A 22219-nucleotide genomic window follows, 5' to 3' on the forward strand; every position below is an offset into this window, starting at 1 on the left:
CATTGTAATTCAAATTTTGAAAACATTCTCATCTTTTCTCTCTCTCAAATTCTATAAATATTTTGATCATTTTTGAAAGAAAAAAGTATGGGTTTGATTTCCTCTATAAATTAACAGATCTCCTCTAAAGAGAGGTAAAATCATATGGTTTAGGGTTCAAGGTTTCATATATTCTTTACCAAGTGTGACTAATATGTTTTTTTTTTCTATTTAGCTTCGTAACACTCAACAACACAAATTGCCACTGCCTTCTCTTCTTGAACCATATCTGTCATTTATTTTTTTCTTTTCACAGGGATTTCTTCATGGATCCGGTTCTACACCATGGTTTCAGAATTGGATCTCTATCTCTCTTTATAAAATTTGTCTAACAGTGTTGTGTGTATGTGTGTGCTTGTATGCGTTTACAACTCCTGAAAAGGGAAGAAATTGAAGATGGAACTGTTACGTCCAGATCTGCTACTCCCCTGCTCTTCCTTCTCCCTCACGTACCACTTCCTTCACCACCGTCACAGCTATATGATCATCATGGGTTTCTGAATTGTGGATCTATTTAGGGATATGGATCTGAATCTGTGAAGCAAGAAACTTTAAGAAGGTACATTTTCTGTTAATTGTTATGTATTTCTTGATCTAGATCTATATTGTTAGTAGTTATGGATCTTAATACCTATTTTAATCCTACACCAAAATCACTATCTTTGACTTTATTGTTGATTTTATTCTCTGTTTCAGTATAGTAATGGGACCAAAACTTAAGGAAATAGATGAAGTTATAAAATTGATTCACTCTAAGTATTATCCAGAATTAAGAAAGTGATCACAAATTATCTTGGTTTGTACTTCCTTTTTGAAATATGTATTAAACAATATTTTCTTGACTTGAATACCAATTGTATATGTATAAACTTTTATTTCTTGATTTCTATTTTACTTGTAGGTGGTTGTTAGTGATCATCGTATGCAGGAAAATGGTAATTTGATTACCGACCTATTTCATTCATACAAGGTTTGACTATTTTCCTCAAGTAATTCACAAGGAACTGAATTCATTGCAGTTGTAAAGGTTACTTCAAGCCCAAACGATTCATTCCACATTTGAAAGTATTTCATATCGAGCTGTTAAGAAAGATCATGGTTATGAAGGTAATTTAACTTTTAATAGTTCAGTTGATAAACCAACCTTTTGTTTATGTGGTGCATATGTACATCTGATTTGTGCATTTTTGTTTACTGAAAAATTATTTCTTACGTATTGTAGGTCCAATTATTATGCATATATCAAGATATTCTAAAAAAGGCTTAAGGAAAAAGCTTGCGGTCCAAACACTTTTTGAAAAGATGTTATATCTTTTAGAGTTAAAAATTAAACAATCTTCTTTTACTTCTACGATTTTATAATCAAGTCATCTTTTAGCTTTTGAAGTTCTTAGCATACTCTTATGTATTGCCACTAACATTTCTGTTATTTTTATTGTTCCTATCATTGATGTTATGGTATTCTTACTAATACAACGGGAGATAAGTAACAATTGATTGTGATACTTACTTTCTATTTGACAGTTAGATTAAAGGTTCAAGGTTTATCTCAGATGGCTTTTTGTCATTTCATAGGCTGTTTACGGTATAAGCTTCTTGGAATGATTGTTGTCTACAGGTTTGTACACATTATGAATATCTCAACTTTTTTCATTTTTTCTTTTTTCTTTTACCTTTTTAAAATGTTACATTTCAGTTTGATTTGCCGCTAAATGATAAGTTTAATTTATTTTTTATGTCCTAAATGTGGTTTGATAGCATTATGTGGAGTGGTGCTATCATGGTAAGATTTTCTATCTATTTTGTTTCTCTTATAATAAACAAAAGTTATTTAAATATTATTTACTTTTATAATTGAAATTTCTTCGGTTTGTGCCATTTGTTACAAGCTTATAAAACACATAAATCAACATTGATGCAAGCTCTAACTTTTACATATTCAGAAACGCAAGGATGCTATAGTGAGGTCATGGTTGTTTTAATGTTGTTGTCAAGTATTTGATGGTGTGTTTTTTGTTTATTGCTTTTTATTCTTTTTTTCAAAAATATGCCTTTTAGGCAAGATTTCTAGAAACAATATTATTTTTATGTAAGATTTCGGAAAAATCAGGTCACTGAAATGCCTTAGCCTGAAAACATGCCTTCAATCGTGTAACTGCATATGAATTCAAAAAATCCAGGTTTGCATAATAGCATTTACCTTTTTACATCGAAAAAGCGTTTTGACCCTCATTAGGTATATCTCCAACGTCCGTCTTCTATGTTTCTCAGTCTTCGTTTTCTTCTCGTCTTCCACCACAATAACACAAAGACAAACAGCAAGCAACAACAGTTTAGTACTTTGATGTTTCGTTTTTTTTTTTTTTTGTTTATAATAGTTATCATTATAGTTTTTATTCATATTTTCGTTAAAGGAATTGTAGTTTGAAAGTATAAAGAACAATTAGCATTTAAAGAACATACAATAATTTCTTTACCTGTATAATCAAATTTGACTACCAAGTTCCAATTTCTTTGCTTTAAACTCCAATTTCTTTGCTTTAAACTCCAATTTCACAAGCCATGTGAAAGTACAATTTTTTTCAGTAAATAGCATTGTACTTTCACATGAGTTTAAGATAAAATTGACCTACTTTTAAATAAATAACATTCTTTTTGCTTCACTTTAAATGATCAAATATGATTTTTTTTTTCTCATTAAGAGTCGGCATTCAATAACACACTTCTATAAAGTACGTTGCTATTTTGACAGCTTCTTGAAGCTATAAAATCCAATAAAATAGCAATGTACTTAAAATGTACATTGCTATAATTTATACGAAGCAAACCTGTCAATATTTAGAACATTCGAAACACAAAGAAAAACTAATAAAACAAAAGGTACCGATCATACAAGGACAATTTATGTAGTTTTGAGTTTAATAGGGACCAATTAGTACCAAAGTAATGGAAGTGCAATTAGAACCAACGTAAAATTACATTACATTACATATTAATTTTTGGTCCGGTTCGGTTTCCAATTTTTTTAGTGTACCTCTAATTTTCATTGTGTTTTTTTTATGCTACGAATGTATGATTTTTTTTAGGATATCTTATTTAATACAAAACAGGGAAAATGGCCACCCATGGTGTTGGTGGCAAATATATTGATATGCGGGATTTAAAAACCCCAATCAAATTACATTACATTACATATTAGAAAATAAGAAATCAAAAATAAAAACTAGTTGACAAACTACGTGTGTCTAGCCTTTTGCATACTTGAAATGAACACAACCACTTTCACATAAACCCAATCTTTGAAGCTGTCATAAAACTGAAAAAATGCACGTCTCCCTCGACGGTTGAGAAGTAAACCGCCACATGCAATCCAAAATCCAGTAGCAAAACCCATGCCCCCACCAATATAAAACCATCTCTCAACTTCATCATCTGTGTCTTCCCCATCACCCTCACCTTTACCAATCAGAGGTGGTACTGCTGGTTCTTCATCTCCAGGACATTTTTTGGTAAGGGGAAGTCCGCATAGTCCTTTGTTTCCATTGTATCTTGAAGGTTGAAAGGATTGGAGTTGAGTGCTGGTTGGGATTCTCCCTGAAAAGTTATTGTAAGACATGTCTATGTAATTCAGGAAGCTCATAGTAGACATGCTTGGTGGCATCCCTCCCGAAAAACTATTTCTGGATAAATCCAAAATCTCAAGATTTTTCATCTCACCAATTTTCTGTGGAATCTCTCCTGATAATGCGTTCTTTGACAAGTTCAGGGAAACCAAGTCATGAAGATTGGTAATTTCATTTGGGATTTGTCCTGTTAGATTCTTGCTGGACAGGTCAATGCTCTTCAACAATTTCAGAGTGTTCAAGAATTCACGTTCATCTCCTTGCCACTCGATCAGTGCATGGTCGACATATATCCCCCATCCATATGAAGTATTTTTTACAAATGTTTGAAACTGTACATCTTGTGAGAATCCTCCTTGGTGAAGCATGCTCGTAAGATTACTCAAACATGAGGGGATGCTTCCATGGAGATTGTTCATTGACAAGTCCAAAACTTGAAGATTAGGTAACTGACATAACTGTAAAGGGATGGTTCCAAAGAAGTTGTTTGATCTTAGGATAAGAACATACAGCCACAATAAGTTTTCCCCAATCCAGACAGGCACATTACCAGAAAACTTGTTGGCCCCCAAATTCAATGAGATTAAACCCGTGCAATTTTTTAAGGACAAAGGCAATTCTCCGGAGAAGTTGTTATCGTATACATACAACACCTGGAGTTGTATCATAGATCCAATAGAGGGAGGAAGCCTTCCAAAGAGATTGTTGTGTCCGAGATTAAGAACTACTAGTTGATTGAAATGCCACAGACAGTCCGGGAGTTGTCCCGTTAATGAGTTATGAGAGAGGTCAAGAAATGATAAGAAGCCATCAACAATTTGGCATATGAAGGAGACTCCTCCAGAGAATTTGTTTCTGGAAAGATTTAATATTGACAAAGTGGAAGGAACATTCGGTATCGGACCATGAAAGCTGTTGGAACTCAAATCTATCACAGAAAGGTTGGCAAAATTTGATAATAAATCTGGTACTTTCCCGCTAATGTTGTTGGAAGAAAGATTCAGATATTTTAATAGAGAAGGCCACGTTTCCCAAAACTCAAGAGGAATTGTGTCTGAAATTCCAGTATTGGAAAGATCAAGACGGGTAAGATTTTTGAGTGTCTGAATCCATTTGGGGAAGCGAGGCCCTACCTTGCAAGAGCTCAGATCAAGATATTTAACATAAGAGATGTTTGACAAGTGATGTGTGGAAGGAACTGTAAGATTATTAAAAGAAATGTCAAGCAATTCAAGTCTGGGTAGTTCCCACAGTTTCTCACTTATACTTCCATTTAAGTGATTATCAGATAGGTACAACCATTCTAGGGATGCAAACTTCTGGATCACATCGGACAGTGGCCCTGTAAATTGGCTTCCTTGAGCATCCAATGATTGTAATGAAAGGGATGTGCATCCAGACAAGTTGTTGAGAAAATCAGGAAATTTGACAGCAGCAGAGTTGTTATAGAAGGATAAAGTTTTCAGAGTACAGAGGTTACCAAGATATTTGGGTATCCCATCTAACATATTGTCAGAGAGATCAAGATAACTAAGGTTATTGCTGGTTAATGGGAACAACCAATGATACATGGATGAGGTGAGATTGTTGTTTCTGAGAGAAAGGTCTTCAATAGATGAAGAAGAAGAATTGAGAAATGAAGAATATGGATTCATGACCTGTGACAGCTCACATCCCTCTAAACTTAAAACTGATAGTTTTTGGAGACTCGAAATTACATCTACCCAGTGATTTTGTTTGGCTAGTGAAATCCCATCCATATAAAGTACCTCCAGATGAGAGAGATGAGACAACCACTCTACCTTTTCAACTCTACACCTTCCAACAGAATCAAGATGAAGCTCTTGCAAGTTGGTGAGGTTTCCAAACTCTGGTGGAATGGTTCCATAAAGAGAGTTATAGGAAAGGTCAAGGTAACTTAACTCTGTCAAGGAACCAATTGACCTGGGAATGGTCCCATTAAAATAATTCAAGCCAAGGTTAAGGTACCTTAATCGAGTCAAAGAACCAATGAAGGTGGGAATGGTCCCATTAAAATGATTCCAGTGAAGGTTAAGGTACCTTAATTGAGTCAAAGAACCAATGAAGGTGGGAATGGTCCCATTAAAATCATTCAAGCCAAGGTTAAGGTACCTTAATCGAGTCAAAGAACCAATGAAGGTGGGAATGGTTCCATGAAAAAAGTTACCGTAAAGGCCAAGATGATTCAAGTAGGTTAAGTTAAGCAGTGAATGGCTTATCTCACCTCCAAGACCATAGAAACGCATATCAAGCCCTGTGACATGACCTGTTTGTTTGCTGCACGTGACTCCACTCCAATTGCAGCAGTCATGGTCGTCAGCTGTCCATGTAGACAGAGTACCATGGGGGTCTTGTAGGGGAGCTTTGATAAGAAGCAGAGCATCTCTCTCCTTATCCAAACACTTCTTTTTCATATCATTTCCTCCTGCTGCTACCAATTGGCTGCCAATTGTAGTCAAGAGAAGTGACAAAATAATAAAAACACAAGGCTCCAAGGACATGGTTCCAACACCTATTAGGCTCCCTACAAGCACTAGGCTTTCATGGTTCAAAAACCGGCCCCTCTCTCTTCATTTACTCTAAGGCTGATACTTTGCTTTATATGCTCGTCTACATTAATGATATTATTTTAACAGGCAATAATCCAGCTGCCAATAATGAGGTGGTTCATCGCCTTAGTCACTCCTTTCCTATTCAGGATATGGGTCAACTTTCGTATTTTTTGGGGATTGAGATCACTCACCAAGGTAAAGATATTCTCTTGTCACAACAAAAATACATCTTGGAGCTTCTTGATCGTGTCAACCTATCAAAAGCTCATCCTATGCCTACACCTATTAGCACTAACGCTAACCTTGCCCTTGGCGATAGTCCTCTACTTGATGACCCAGTTCAATATCAGCGTATTGTTGGTGCTTTCCAATATGTTACCTTGTCAAGACCTGATATTACATATGCTGTCAACAAAGTCTGTCAATTCATGCATTCGCCCATTGTTAATCACTGGTCCACTGTCAAGCGAATTTTTCGATATCTAAAGGATACTTCGACATATGGTCTCCATATTCATCACAACTTTGGCACCTATCTTCATGCGTACACTGATTCAGTTTTTCACAACCTTATCACTTTCTCTATGCGGATTGGGCTGGTTGAGATGACCGTAGATCCACCGAGGGATATGCTATATACATTGGATCGAATCTCATATATTGGTCAGCACAAAAACAAAATACTGTCTCTCGTAGCTCAACCAAATCTGAATACAAAGCACTAGCTGACATAGTTGTTGAACTCACGTGGCTACAGACTTTATTACTAGAACTTTGTGTACCTATGAAGAAAATCCCAATGTTATATTGTGACAATCTTGGAGCGACTTATCTTTCAGCAAATCCAGTGTTTCATGCACGCAGAAAGCATGTTGAAGTTGATTTCCATTTTGTCAGTGAAAAAGTTGCTCAAGGAAGTTCATCTATTCAGTTCATTAACAAAGATGATCTTATTGCAGATGTGTTTACAAAGCCTTTGTCTTCTCAAAGATTTGAGTATCTAAGGCACAAGCTAAAGGTCGCTCCTCGACATTAGCTTGTGGGGGAATATTAGACTAGACACTTATAATAGTTTATGGTACTAAAGTGTAATATTATCTAATATATATATCCCTATGTATTCTGTACTTCTAATAAATAATACAACGTGTTTACCAATTTTATTGCTAACTATCCTAAAGTTTTAGATATGTAGCTTTAAACCCCCATAGAAACAACAACATAAGGGTTTTAGTGGGGAAGTGTTGAGGTAGATTGATTATTTTGAGCCGATGTCAAACTTCAAAGAGTCATGGATATTTTATGAAAATAATTTCTGGATGAAACTCAAAATCCTTACATTGAATTCATGGAAGTATATGATGGTGGTGCCGATGGTAAGCTTCATTTATTCAGGTATATTTGTACATTAATACTTGTTAATCTCTCACCAATATTTTGTAGTTGTGCCAGTTTCGTAATTGGTATAGGTGAATTGTCATAATGTACGGTTCCCAAACTAAGGATGACTTCAATGGCACCATGTTACTCGCGATTGCCATGGATTGAACAACCAAAACTTTCATGTTGTGTTTAAATGGAGCTGGTCGAAAAAATATTTGGGAGTTGGTTAAATTCATTTCTTCCTATGACAACATTCTACTTTGAAAAATATACCCCAATATATGATGTTGTTTAAATACAAATCAGTTTTCACTTCTATAATGTTATCGATTTTCAAAGTATAATGCCTTCGTAAAATAAATGCAGTATGATGTTGTAATAAAAAGAAATGAAAGTGAGATGCCATAATACAAAAATAAATGAAATTATATTGCTATTTCTTACATTTAGCCCTATAACATTGTACATTTGGCTCGACCCTTCCTAACCATACAATTGAAACTACAATATTCTAATAGAAAGAAATGGAAGTATGACGCTATAATAACATATAAATGAAAGCACATTGATATTGATTGCTTTAATCTTAATAACGTTATATATGGTGGAAATTTGAAAGTGTTGACAAAGACAATAACACATTGCTTGAAGAAGTGAGGATCATGAGTTTTAAAATAAAGAAGGTGGAGCAATTGGAAAAAAAATCCTACACTAAACCCGAAAAGCACTCCTTAAAGCCATGAGTGGTTAAACTTTCTGCATATTTAATAGTATATTACTTTGTATCTATCTGCATTAGCCCATTATAAATATCATATTATCTTGTATTATTTTTTTGTATGCATTTTTTAGTAAATTTGTAGTCTTTATTATATTTGAATTGGACAATTAGTGTCTCTAAGAGATGTATATTTTTAGTGGCTTTTTTCTTTTACTAAATGACAAATGAAGGAAAGAGGATAAAAAGATAAGTGAGGTTGAAGGAGGGTTGATAGTAACGGAGTAAACATTATGTTCTAATTGCGTATTTTAAGGTATACTGGAAAAATTAGCTATAATCAAGGAATAAAATGTTACAATAACCTCAAATAAGGACCAAAATTACAAGATGGAAAAATAAGCTATAATCATTGGTCCCTATTCAAAGTAAACGAGTAAACATATGTCCCTGTTCAAAGTAAAATAAGTATAGTTTTATGGCAAAAATTGGAAAAAATAAGATATAACTGGGGATTAAAATAGTCATTTTGCTTGGAACAATGACACAAAATGTTACAATAACCTCAAATAAGGACCAAAAATGCTAAGATTATCTGATGTTAAAAGGAAAATCAAAGGAAACAACTCTGTTCCTCAAAAATGTACTTTGGTCATTAAAGGTCGTAATGTTCTTATTGAAGATTTGTCACTGGATGGAACCCTAGTTAATCGATTCAGCTGATGATGATGCTGAGGTGTATGCCTTCTCACACGATACCTAAGAACACAAAAGATAGTTTGCAACCATTTGCCCACCATATGAGTAGAAAATAGAATATCATACGAAGTAAAAACTCAAAACTATCTATAAAGGAACTAACTAAATTTTTCTGCGTCGCATTTTAATTTAGAATCATCACATGATTCTCATAATTTACAACCTTGGATAAAGATTTCACAGTTAAATTTGGAACATTAGTAAGTCAAATGTTCCATCTTTTAGGAGGACATGGGTAAAAAGTGCAATTTCAAACGGTATCTATTACCTTTTAATCTCAAACTTTACTTTCTGAAAAACTTGTTCATCTATAGTCATCCAGGGACCATGTGCTGCAGATACAATAGAGAACTCAATAATCTCTCTTCTAATAAAAGACTTTTTTACTTGCCACTTGTCATCTTTTTAAACCCAAAACATACCACGTGTCACTCTTTTAGACCCTCTACGTTATGTTTTCCCGCTCATGGATTTTCCTCTCAATGGGGTGTTTCAATCAATCCATAATTAATCTTCAAAATCTTCAATCATATCTCGCCCCAAATCTCACCCCAAAATTCGTTCCTTTGAATTAGTCTACAATTTAATTTCAAAATCCCTTACTTCATTTGGTTGTAAAATACATAAAACCTATTTTTTCTCCATCTCGATCTCGGTTGCTACAAAATTCGAGGCAAAGCAGTTGCCCATGGCTGGCCCTTCCCTTCCCTTCCCTTCACATTCACTGCAACCTCGATCCAGGTACGCTTCATTGACCCTAAGTTACAGTCTACGAACCTCTCTTCATCCTTCATTTTCTTTGAATGAATCTGACATTGTAATTCAAATTTTTAAAACATTCTCATCTTTTCTCTCTCTCAAATTCTATAAATATTTTGATGATTTTTGAAAGAAAAAAGTATGGGTTTGATTTCCTCTATAAATTAACAGATCTCCTCTAAAGAGAGGTAAAATAATATGGTTTAGGATTCAAGGTTTCATATATTCTTTACCAAGTGTGACTAATATGTTATTTTTTCTATTTAGCTTCGTAACACTCAACAACACAAATTGCCACTGCCTTCTCTTCTTGAACCATATCTGTCATTTATTTTTTTCTTTTCACAGGGATTTCTTCATGGATCCGGTTCTACACCATGGTTTCAGAATTGGGTCTCTATCTCTCTTTATAAAATTTGTCTAACAGTGTTGTGTGTATGTGTGTGCTTGTATGCGTTTACAACTCCTGAAAAGGGAAGAAATTGAAGATGGAACTGTTACGTCCAGATCTGCTACTCCCCTGCTCTTCCTTCTCCCCCACGTACCACTTCCTTCACCACCGTCACAGCTATATGATCATCATGGGTTTCTGAATTGTGGATCTATTTAGGGATATGGATCTGAATCTGTGAAGCAAGAAACTTTAAGAAGGTACATTTTCTGTTAATTGTTATGTATTTCTTGATCTAGATCTATATTGTTAGTAGTTATGGATCTTAATACCTATTTTAATCCTACACCAAAATCACTATCTTTGACTTTATTGTTGATTTTATTCTCTGTTTCAGTATAGTAATGGGACCAAAACTTAAGGAAATAGATGAAGTTATAAAATTGATTCACTCTAAGTATTATCCAGAATTAAGAAAGTGATCACAAATTATCTTGGTTTGTACTTCCTTTTTGATATATGTATTAAACAATATTTTCTTGACTTGAATACCAATTGTATATGTATAAACTTTTATTTCTTGATTTCTATTTTACTTGTAGGTGGTTGTTAGTGATCATCATATGCAGGAAAATGGTAATTTGATTACCGACCTATTTCATTCATACAAGGTTTGACTATTTTCCTCAAGTAATTCACAAGGAACTGAATTCATTGCAGTTGTAAAGGTTACTTCAAGCCCAAACGATTCATTCCACATTTGAAAGTATTTCATATCGAGCTGTTAAGAAAGATCATGGTTATGAAGGTAATTTAACTTTTAATAGTTCAGTTGATAAACCAACCTTTTGCTTATGTGGTGCATATGTACATCTGATTTGTGCATTTTTGTTTACTAAAAAATTATTTCTTACGTATTGTAGGTCCAATTATTATGCATATATCAAGATATTCTAAAAAAGGCTTAAGGAAAAAGCTTGCGGTCCAAACACTTTTTGAAAAGATGTTATATCCTTTAGAGTTAAAAATTAAAACAATCTTCTTTTACTTCTACGATTCTATAATCAAGTCATCTTTTAGCTTTTGAAGTTCTTTAGCATACTCTTATGTATTGCCACTAACATTTCTGTTATTTTTATTATTCGTATCATTGATGTTATGGTATTCTTACTAATAAAATGGGAGATAAGTAACAATTGATTGTGATACTTACTTTCTATTTGACAGTTAGATTAAAGGTTCAAGGTTTATCTCAAATGGCTTTTTGTCATTTCTTAGGTTGTTTACGTTATAAGCTTCTTGGAATGATTGTTGTCTACAGGTTTGTACACATTATGAATATCTCAACTTTTTTCATTTTTTCTTTTTTCTTTTACCTTTTTAAAATGTTACATTTCAGTTTGATTTGCCGCTAAATGATAAGTTTAATTTATTTTTTATGTCCTAAATGTGGTTTGATAGCATTATGTGGAGTGGTGCTATCATGGTAAGATTTTCTATCTATTTTGTTTCTCTTATAATAAACAAAAGTTATTTAAATATTATTTACTTTTATAATTGAAATTTCTTCGGTTTGTGCCATTTGTTACAAGCTTATAAAACACATAAATCAACATTGATGCAAGCTCTAACTTTTACATATTCAGAAACGCAAGGATGCTATAGTGAGGTCATGGTTGTTTTAATGTTGTTGTCAAGTATTTGATGGTGTGTTTTTTGTTTATTGCTTTTTATTCTTTTTTTCAAAAATATGCCTTTTAGGCAAGATTTCTAGAAACAATATTATTTTTATGTAAGATTTCGGAAAAATCAGGTCACTGAAATGCCTTAGGCTGGAAACATGCCTTCAATCGTGTAACTGCATATGAATTCAAAAAATCCAGGCTTGCATAATAGCATTTACCTTTTTACATCGAAAAAGCGTATTGACCCTCATTAGGTATATCTCCAACGTCCGTCTTCTATGTTTCTCAGTCTTCGTTTTCTTCTCATCTTCCACCACAATAACACAAAGACAAACAACAAGCAACAACAGGTTAGTACTTTGATGTTTCGTTTTTTTTTTTTTTTTTTTTGTTTATAATAGTTATTATTATAGTTTTTATTCATATTTTCGTTAAAGGAATTGTAGTTTGAAAATATAAAGAACAATTAGCGTTTAAAGAACATACAATAATTTCTTTACCTGTATAATCAAATTTGACTACCAAGTTCCAATTTCTTTGCTTTAAACTCCAATTTCACAAGCCATGTGAAAGTACAATTTTTTTCAGTAAATAGCATTGTACTTTCACATGAGTTTAAGATAAAATTGACCTACTTTTAAATAAATAACATTCTTTTTGCTTCACTTTAGATGATCAAATATGATTTTTTTTCTCATTAAGAGTCGGCATTCAATAACACACTTCTATAATGTACGTTGCTATTTTGATAGCTTCTTGAAGCTATAAAATCCAATAAAATAGCAATGTACTTAAAATGTACATTGCTATAATTTATACGAAGCAAACCTGTCAATATTTAGAACATTCGAAACACAAAGAAAAACTAATAAAACAAAAGGTACCGATCATACAAGGACAATTTATGTAGTTTTGAGTTTAATAGGGACCAATTATGTATATTTTGTGATGTGTGTACCAATTTTGTAGTTTTAAGTTTAACAAGGACAAATCATACAATGTATTTTATGTAGTTTTAAGTTTAACATGGACAGTTATTTATATTTTGTGATGTGTGTACCAATTTTGTATTTTTCACTTTAAACGGTCAACTACAGATATTTTTCTATCATTAACAGTCAGTGTTGAAAATAGCATTGTACAACTTGTCAATTTTCTAACTTTTGGGTAAAAATATGAAAATAGCAGGTAAATAGATAATCTGGAAAAAAAAAAACAAAAACAATAACAAAAAAAAAAGAAAAAAATGGCATATATCTGATATTAGAAAAAATGATATTTTTGCTGTTTCTTTATTAGTTAATGGGGATATAGTTAATTAAAATGATATTTTTGTTGTTTCTTTATTGCTTAATGGGGACATAATTAAAATTTTAAGTTATATGTGTTTCTTTTTTACTTGATGCTAAAATAGAAAATGAATGACTTACAAAAAAAACAGCGGCATGAGGCCTCATTTATTTTGGAATAGTGATGCAAAAAACTGATGCTAATCATGTTTTCCATTGCGAAATGTAATGGAAGTGCAATTAGTACCAAAGTAAAATTACATTACATTACATATTAATTTTTGGTCCGGTTCGGTTTCCAATTTTTTTAGTGTACCTCTAATTTTCATTGTGTTTTTTTTATGCTACGAATGTATGATTTTTTTAGGATATCTTATTTCATACAAAACAGGGAAAATGGCCACCTATGGTGTTGGTGGCAAATATATTGATATGGGGGATTTAAAAACCCCAACCAAATTACATTACATTACATATTAGAAAATAAGAAATCAAAAATAAAAACTAGTTGACAAACTACGTGTGTCTAGCCTTTTGAAAACTTGAAATGAACACAACCACTTTCACATAAACCCAATCTTTGAAGCTGTCATAAAACTGAAAAAATGCACGTCTCGCTCGACGGTTGAGAAGTAAAGTGCCACATGCCATCCAAAATCCAGTAGCAAAACCCATCCCCCCACCAATAACAAACCATCTCTCAACTTCATCATCTGTGTCTTCCCCATCACCCTCACTTTTACCAATCACCGATGTTGCTTCTGATTCTTCATCCCCTGGACATTTTTTGGTAAGGGGAGGTCCACATAGTCCTCTGTTTCCATGGTATCTTGAAGGTGGAAAGGACTGGAGCTGAGTGCTAGATGGGATTCTCCCTGAAAAGTGATTATATGACAAGTCTAGGTAATTCAGTAAGCTCATCTGAGACATGCCTGATGGTATCCTCCCTGAAAACCTGTTTCTGGATAAATCCAAAGTTAGAAGCTTTTTCATCTCACCAATATGCTGTGGAATCTCTCCGGATAGAGTGTTAGTTGAAAAATTCAGGGCAATCAAGTCTGAAAGATTGGTAATTTCATTTGGGATTTGTCCTGTTAGATTGTTGCTGGACAGGTCAATGCTCTTCAACAATTTCAGAGTGTTCAAGAATTCACGTTCATCTCCTTGCCACTCGATCAGTGCATGGTCGACATATATCCCCGCTCTAGTTGCATAACCTCTAATTGTTTGAAAGTGTACATCTTGTGAGAATCCTCCTTGGTGAAGCATGCTCGTAAGATTACTCAAACATGAGGGGATGCTTCCATGGAGATTGTTCATTGACAAGTCCAAAACTTGAAGATTAGTTAACTGACATAACTGTAAAGGGATGGTTCCAAAGAAGTTATTTGATCTTAGGATAAGAACATACAGCCACAATAAGTTTTCCCCAATCCAGACAGGCACATTACCAGAAAACTTGTTGGCCCCCAAATTCAATGAGATTAAACCCGTGCAATTTTTTAAGGACAAAGGCAATTCTCCAGAGAAGTTGTTCTTGAATAAATACAAGACCTTGAGTTGTATCAAAGATCCAATAGAGGGAGGAAGACTTCCAAAGAGATTGTTGTGTCCGAGATTAAGAACTTCTAGTTGATAGAAATGCCACAGACAGTCCGGGAGTTGTCCGGTTAATGAGTTATGAGAGAGGTCAAGAAATGATAATAACCCACCAACAGCTTGGCATATGAAGGAGATTCCTCCAGAGAATTTGTTTCTGGAAAGATTTAATGATGTCAAAGTGGAAGAGACATTCAGTATCGGACCATGAAAGCTGTTGGAACTCAAATCTATCACTGAATCATAGGCAAAATTCGATAATAAATCTGGTACTTTCCCGCTAATGTTGTTGGAAGAGAGATTCAGATATTCTAATTGAGAAGGCCAGCTGTCCCAAAACTCTAGAGGAATTGTGTCCGAAATTCCAGTATTGGAAAGATCAAGAAAGGTATGATTTTTAAGTGTCTGAATAATCCATTTGGGGAAGCGAGGCCCTAGCAGCTTGCAAGAGCTCAGATCAAGATATTTAACATAAGAGATGTTTGACAAGTGATATGTGGAAGGAACTGTAAGATTATTAAAAGAAAGGTCAAGGGTTCGGAGGCTGGGTAGTTCCCACAGTTTCTCACTTATACTTCCATTTAAGTGATTATGAGATAGGTCCAAGTATCGTAGGGATGAAAACTTTTGGATCTCAATGGAAAATGACCCTGTAAATTGGCTTCCTTGAGCAGACAACTCTTGTAATGAAAGGGATGTGCATCCAGACAAGTTGTTGAGAAAATCAGGTAATTTGACAACAGCAGAGTTATTATAAAATACCAAATATTCCAAACTACAGAGGTTACCAAAATATTTGGGTATCCCATCTAACATGTTGCCAGAGAGATCAAGAGAAAGGAGGTTATTGGTGGTTAATGGGGACAACCAACGATACATGGATGAGGTGAGATTGTTGTCATTGAGAAAAAGCTTAACAATAGATGAAGAAGAAGAGTTGAGAAATGAAGAAGAATATGGATACATGACCTGTGACAGCTCACATCCAATTAAACTTAACCATGAGAGTTTTGGGAGACTTGAAATTGCATCTACCCAATGATTTGCTGTGGCTAGGGAAATCCCATCCATTCTCAGATCCTCCAAACGAGAGAGATGAGACAACCACTCTACCTTTCCCACTCTACACCTTCCAACAGAATAAAGATGAAGCTCTTGCAAGTTGGTGAGGTTTCCAAACTCTGGAGGGATGGGTCCATAAAAAGAGTTAACGGAAAGGTCAAGGTACCTTAATTCTCTCAAGGAACCAATGGACCTGGGAATGGTTCCATAAAGAGAGTTATAGGAAAGGTCAAGGTAACTTAACTCTGTCAAGGAACCAATTGACCTGGGAATGGTCCCATTAAAATCATTCCAGCCAAGGTTAAGGTACCTTAATCGAGTCAAAGAACCAATGAAGGTGGGAATGGTTCCATAAAAAGCGTTACCGTAAAGGCCAAGATGATTCAAGTAGGTTAAGTTAAGCAGTGAATGGCTTATCTCACCATAGAAACGCATATCAAGCCCTGTGACATGACCTGTTTGGTTGCTGCACACGACTCCTCTCCATTTACAGCAATCATCATCTTCTGCTGTCCATGAAGAGAGACGACCATCAGGGTCTTGAAGGGGAGCTTTGAAAAGAAGGAGAGCATCTCTCTCATTATCCAAACACTTCTTTTTCATATCATTTCCTCCTGCAGCTACCAATTGGCTGGCAGTTGTAGTCACAAGGAGTAGCAAGAGAAGTGAGGAAATTATAAAAACACAAGAATTCATAATGTAAATAAAAATCTTAATTGCTGATTTTTGGTTTGTATTGATGCCTGCCTATATGAACTGCCCCCACAAGGGTTTATATAGTCTCCACCGTGAAGATGAATGATTATAAGTGGGTGGCCATAAATCATGTGGAATTTCTTTCCCCATATTAAACTTCAAAGACTTGCAAGTCTTGGCAATTTGTCTTTATTATAGTAGATATGTTTTCCCATCTTCTGATATGATATTGTTTGGTATATGATATAAATCCCAAAATGCAAAACTAATGAAATCTTTCAGTCAAATACAAATCTACCAATCAAAACAGTAATGATATTATTTGGGCCTAACAATCTAATCATGACTATGAAATGAAGTTTTGTCAGTTGCATCAACTAAATCGTGAACTTATATGAATGAAACCAAGTTTATACATTACCGATTAATCATGGTCTTTTCCATTGTTAAAATTGATATTTAAGATAACACTACGTTAGTAATGACTCCACTAAAAACACATTAGGATGATAATTAATACCACAACTTTTGCAACGTTTTTTATCCATATTCCAAATAAAATATAATTAATATCAGCTATACTCGATCAGGGACCAAATATAGTCATTTTAACTGAAACATGGACCAAAACGTTTCAAGAACCTCATATAAGGACCAAAACTGAAAATTTCAGCTATACTCAGGGACCAAAAACGTTTTATTTTAATTGAAAATAAACATAAGATACACATACAGAAGCAGTATTATTTTGCAGCAATTCTTACCTTCTGTTTACCTAAATTAAACTTCTGTCAATCAAAAATCACATATTAAAGACTCCAATTCTACCACTGTGTTTTCTGATCAACAATCTGTAGCTTCTGAAGCTCCACTCCATTCACCTTTAGCACTTTGCAAAATTTAAGAAAATCATGTTATTAATACTAATCAGAAAGACAAAATATTGATGTATTAGTTATTATAGTATCCTACTTCATAGTTTGCTACCTCTTGATGTAATACAAGGGGTATGTTGGTCATTTAAAGACATCCAGGATAATACTTTTTCCAAAAAAAAAAAAGAAGGCGTTAAACCGGATACAAATTATTAATAATAATTATTGAAATGATCAACTTTGATTCTGCTTCATACAGGTATGTAGATAACTAGTTCTTAACTGATATGAGTATTATTATATGAAAATTTATTTTTGCTCGTGTATTGAATGTAAAAAACCGTGAAAGTATAATGATGTTTTAGTTACTAAACCTTAATTGAGATGCTCATTACAATATGATAGATAATTTTCTTTGTACATGCATTAATTTTTTTTTAAAAAAAAAATACCTGAAAGTATATCCAATAAAACTTTCATTTTACTCTCTATGATAACTGTTAGAAGAACACATTAAGTAATTAGTAATTAGCCTATCCATCAACTAAACTACATAGCTTCTCCAGTTCATACATTCAATTTTTTTTTTTTATAAAAAATACAAATTGCAAAATATCACAAGATGTGAAAAGATATCTATAATACAGACAAATTCCCAAGACTTGTAAGTCTTTGAACGTATTATTTGGGCTTTTTTAACACAGACCAAGAATTACTTTTTGTGGAGCCCACTTTTAACAATTCTCATCACATCACTTTTTTAAAAGTGATGTATCTTTGAACATATCACAAGTTTGGAAAAGATCTTGATAATAAATACAAAGTGCCAAGACTTGCAAGTCTTTGAACGTCTAATTTGGGGCAGTGTATTATAACTCTTCATCTTTAATTTGTCTTCTAGTTTTAGGTTCTAATTTCATGGAAATTAAGCATTGTGTGTTCCACCCATTTAGAATCATTCATCTTCATGGAGACTATATAAACCCTCATGGGCCTGTTCATATAGACATCAACAAAATACTAAAATGTCTTAATAGAGAATAAATGAAAGTACAATATTGCAAAAATAAAAAGATTAATGAATGTACGTTGCTATTTCTTACATTTAACCCTTTTGCATTTGACCAAATGTATTATCATCAAAGTCACAATACAAATTATCACAAAGTGTAGTAGATTATGGTGTTAATGAGAAGCCGAATACATTTGCTCTCATCCAAAACAATCGATCAACTTAACCCCCGGTGATTTTAGCATTTACCTCTTCTAAAAGCTAAGTTTGAAAGATATCATCAACAACACTAATTCAACTGCAATCAAATAATATTATGTTGCACCTACTTTTGCAGCATAACAATGTAAGCACAAACATTAGCTTAACAATGTAGGCACAATCAACCAACAGAACAGATGCTCATAAGGTAGCTGGAAGAAAAGATCAAATAAAGACCAGAACACGCTCCATTTTTACATTTATGTTAAATTCATAACTGAGAAATAAAACCCATCGATCAGTAAAAATCAATGGCCTTTTCCATGGCAAAACCCTGAATTTGCAGGTTTTGCAAATAATATAAACTCACAAGTCTGTCTCCTAATCTAACAATAGATTAGATGCACATGAAGAATACCCAAAATGAAGCAAGAATACAGAAGTAGGACATCACCTAGGCAATGATGTGTGGTTGCTCTGCTACGATGTCTGATTTGGAACCCTCGTTGACTGATTTTGATTGTAGAGGAAAAATGGTGTATTGGATGGCACATAGATCTCACGATCCTATCTGGATCTTGCGAGCATAATCACCAATCTTGTTTCAAAATCAGAAATTAATTTCTGATGTATCGATCACGAGCGCGATAAACAAAGCTTGTCCAGTCATACAAGAGCAGCCTGTTTGTCTAAAATGGTAAAAGAAAGGGTTTTTTTTTTTTTTTTTTTTTTTTTTTTTTTTTCAGGTTAAGTATAATAACTTTTATCATATTCTCTAAGTCCCATATAATCAATAATCAATAATCAGGTTAAGTTATAAGAATGAAATGGACTTTAAATTGTACAATTAATAATCAATAAATCATTATTATTTAATAATTACATTTTTTTACTAACTTAATTAATATTAATGATTTTATATTTATTTTTTATTAAGATAAAAAAACAACAATAATATAATTTTTATAATATAATAACATAAATACTATTATAAAAAATAAAAGTATAAATAAATTTTTATCAACCTAATATCATCGATATTATAAGAAATAAAATCCGAACAAATCTTTATCATTTTTTTAATTTTAAATATTACATAACAAAAATCCAAAACAAAAAATAAACAACAACTAATCATCTATATTCATAACAGATGTTTTCTGTAGGTCTGAATCGCTTATAAAATTCTAGACGCAACTTATATATAGTTTGCCATTCGGCTGCGGATGAGTCTTTGTGGCGGATCCATATTATTGAAATAGGAGGCATCGGATACTCTCCTTCTAACTGTTCCATCACATAGTGATTGGTGTATACGTGTGCAAGTGTAAGGACACGATGATTTTGAAACTCACTAGGACCTCTCCATAGAGGGAAAAAGGTTACAGAGCCTATTGTGGTGAAAAACTGGACAATCAAATCAAACATGTTGGCTATCAGGATACTTGTCTCGTCTCAAGCATAAGCATATAGTTTTCTAGTGGTGCTATCATATATGTCATGAAGAAAGACAATGAATCAAGTACTCTATCGCATCCAATGAAAACTCTAGAATAGTCTTCATATGAAGTCAATAACTCATCATACAATTGTCGTACGGATGATCATCAACATTAAGATTTCCATAATCCACAAATACACAAGGCTTAAAATCAAGCGTTCTCCAAAAAATATCAATTGAATCCAACGGAATAGGTGAACGTATAGTAAAATAATCAAAATGTTATAAAGTGATTATACATATAAACATTGTCAATTTAATACAATACATTTGACATACCTGTATCGACATTCATCGCAAGTTCTTGAGCGCATGGTAAACTAAAACATGTCCGTAGTTAACAGCCACAATTCTCAGGAGTTGGTACAAATCATTTTAACCGATGAAGCTCTTCTAAGATTTTATCCAAAGCATGCTCTGAAACATGATGTCATAGTGAATTGAATATCTCATCCTTAAACTTTGGCTTACGAATGATTATGCTCCTTGTGAAACTCTCTTTGATAGTTGTGTCTTGTGACTGTACAACTGTTTCAATAACATATATGAATTTTACGGCAAGGTTTACTAATAAATATCATAAAATTATAAGGTTTAAATTATGAATTTGATGTATCTAAGGGTTAATTTGTAAATAAACAAGAAAAAATAGCAATACAAAATATTTTGCATTAATATATTATAAATTAAATAAAAGTCATTAGAAAATACTTTATTATAAACTTATAGTAAATAAAATTAATTTAACAGTACGGTTTAACAATAAATATCATAAAATTTAAATGTTTAAATTAAGAGTTTGATGCACCTAAGGTTAGTTTGTAAATAAATAGCCAAAAAAGATATAAAAAATAAAGGAATAGGAAAAGATATAAAACATTAGTGGCTTCTTAGCAGCCAAAAAAGGGGGCGCGTGGCTTTTTTCTTGAAAAAGAAGTGCATTGGTTTTTGTAGAGTGCATATTGATATTAGATAGGCTGTCATTAAATTTTGTAATATTAGATTGGTGTATAATAGGGTTCAATAGTTTGGCGTGTAAAATAAAAAACCCTTGTGGGAATTTGAAGCGAATGAAGTGCAAATTGATCAGTTTGTCATTGTGAAAGGTGTAGGTGCACCTGTGGATATCAATGTCTAAAATGGGTATCATGGATTCTAATGATGTAGACTCTTTGGTTGCCCTAATTTAAGGGCAAAGGAAGTAAATTTTGCACATGTTAATAATGATTTTACTTTTAAAGGATGTAATGGTCTAACCTACTTGATAAAGAGAAGAAATTCAAATATTTTTCTTGGATATACCATGCATTACCCAACTGGACCCAACAAATAGTACAATGATAAAATGTTTGATTTGTACACGCTTGCAGATGCTAACGATACTAAAATTGAAGAAAATGTAGAAAATGAAGTTGACTCGTTAAAGGAATGTGGATAAATCGAGTATCCAATTTCAAGATCAGCTCCCAAAAGTTTTTCAAATCACAAGGAAATAAGTTCCCACATTAGGAAGTTAAATATCATTTTCCAGCCATTTAAAAGTCAATGCCACATAAAATATATATTACATATTTCATAAATCAGGAATGTAATGTACGGATACAATTATTCTTAACCTGATTCAATCTCCTAATCCAATTTACCATGTTAACAGCCCTAGGCCCACTTTGTGATGTACCATCGTCATCTTTCCTAAATTGGTTCATCTTATTGTAACCCACGTTCTTTTTTATCAAATCCCAATGAGCTCGCCGTAGTACTTAATGACATATGTACACATCCTCTTGTTCATTACATACTAAGTTTTAGTATTTTACCCACATATGTATGGTGTTGTTTGTTTTTTTGAAAAAACATCTTCAGACCTGTATTGTTGCGCGACGCAACACACGCGGAACACGTTTCATCTCGCAGCTGTTTGTTTTTCAGAAGTCTTCGGATTAAAAAACATATGTGCGTGTTCTTTTTGGTGCAACACTTATTTTGCCTCTTCCTACCTCTTCCAACCTCTTCTTCTTCTTTTTTTCTTGCTACAATATTGATTATATATTGCT

The 22219-nt window shown here is 33.2% G+C and overlaps 2 protein-coding genes across 4 annotated transcripts; both read right to left on the reverse strand.

Moving 5' to 3' along the window:
- Positions 1 to 3154: 3154 nt before the first annotated feature.
- Positions 3155 to 6162, reverse strand: LOC145058675 (receptor-like protein EIX2). Its single transcript, XM_079006581.1, has one exon. It carries the CDS (start codon positions 6095 to 6097, stop codon positions 3275 to 3277), a length of 2823 nt encoding a protein of 940 aa, XP_078862707.1. The 5' UTR covers positions 6098 to 6162; the 3' UTR covers positions 3155 to 3274.
- A 7447-nt stretch (positions 6163 to 13609) lies between these two features.
- On the reverse strand, positions 13610 to 19353 carry LOC145058674 (receptor-like protein EIX2). Of its 3 annotated transcripts, XM_079006579.1 has the most exons (3): positions 19119 to 19353; positions 17341 to 18445; positions 13610 to 16511 (listed from the first exon to the last, which is right to left on the reverse strand). In XM_079006579.1, the coding sequence occupies exon 3, from the start codon at positions 16481 to 16483 to the stop codon at positions 13736 to 13738; it is 2748 nt and encodes a 915-aa protein (XP_078862705.1). In that variant the 5' UTR covers positions 16484 to 16511; positions 17341 to 18445; positions 19119 to 19353; the 3' UTR covers positions 13610 to 13735. The 3 variants fall into 3 exon arrangements, with proteins under 3 accessions (XP_078862705.1, XP_078862706.1, XP_078862704.1); XM_079006580.1 differs by lacking the exon at positions 17341 to 18445; XM_079006578.1 differs by lacking the exons at positions 17341 to 18445; positions 19119 to 19353 and having other exon boundaries at positions 13610 to 17313.
- Positions 19354 to 22219: the final 2866 nt, after the last annotated feature.

Source organism: Lactuca serriola, chromosome 6 (assembly GCF_051521515.1).
Source record: "Lactuca serriola cultivar US96UC23 chromosome 6, Lser_US96UC23_V15, whole genome shotgun sequence".
NCBI classification, from domain to species: domain Eukaryota; kingdom Viridiplantae; phylum Streptophyta; class Magnoliopsida; order Asterales; family Asteraceae; genus Lactuca; species Lactuca serriola.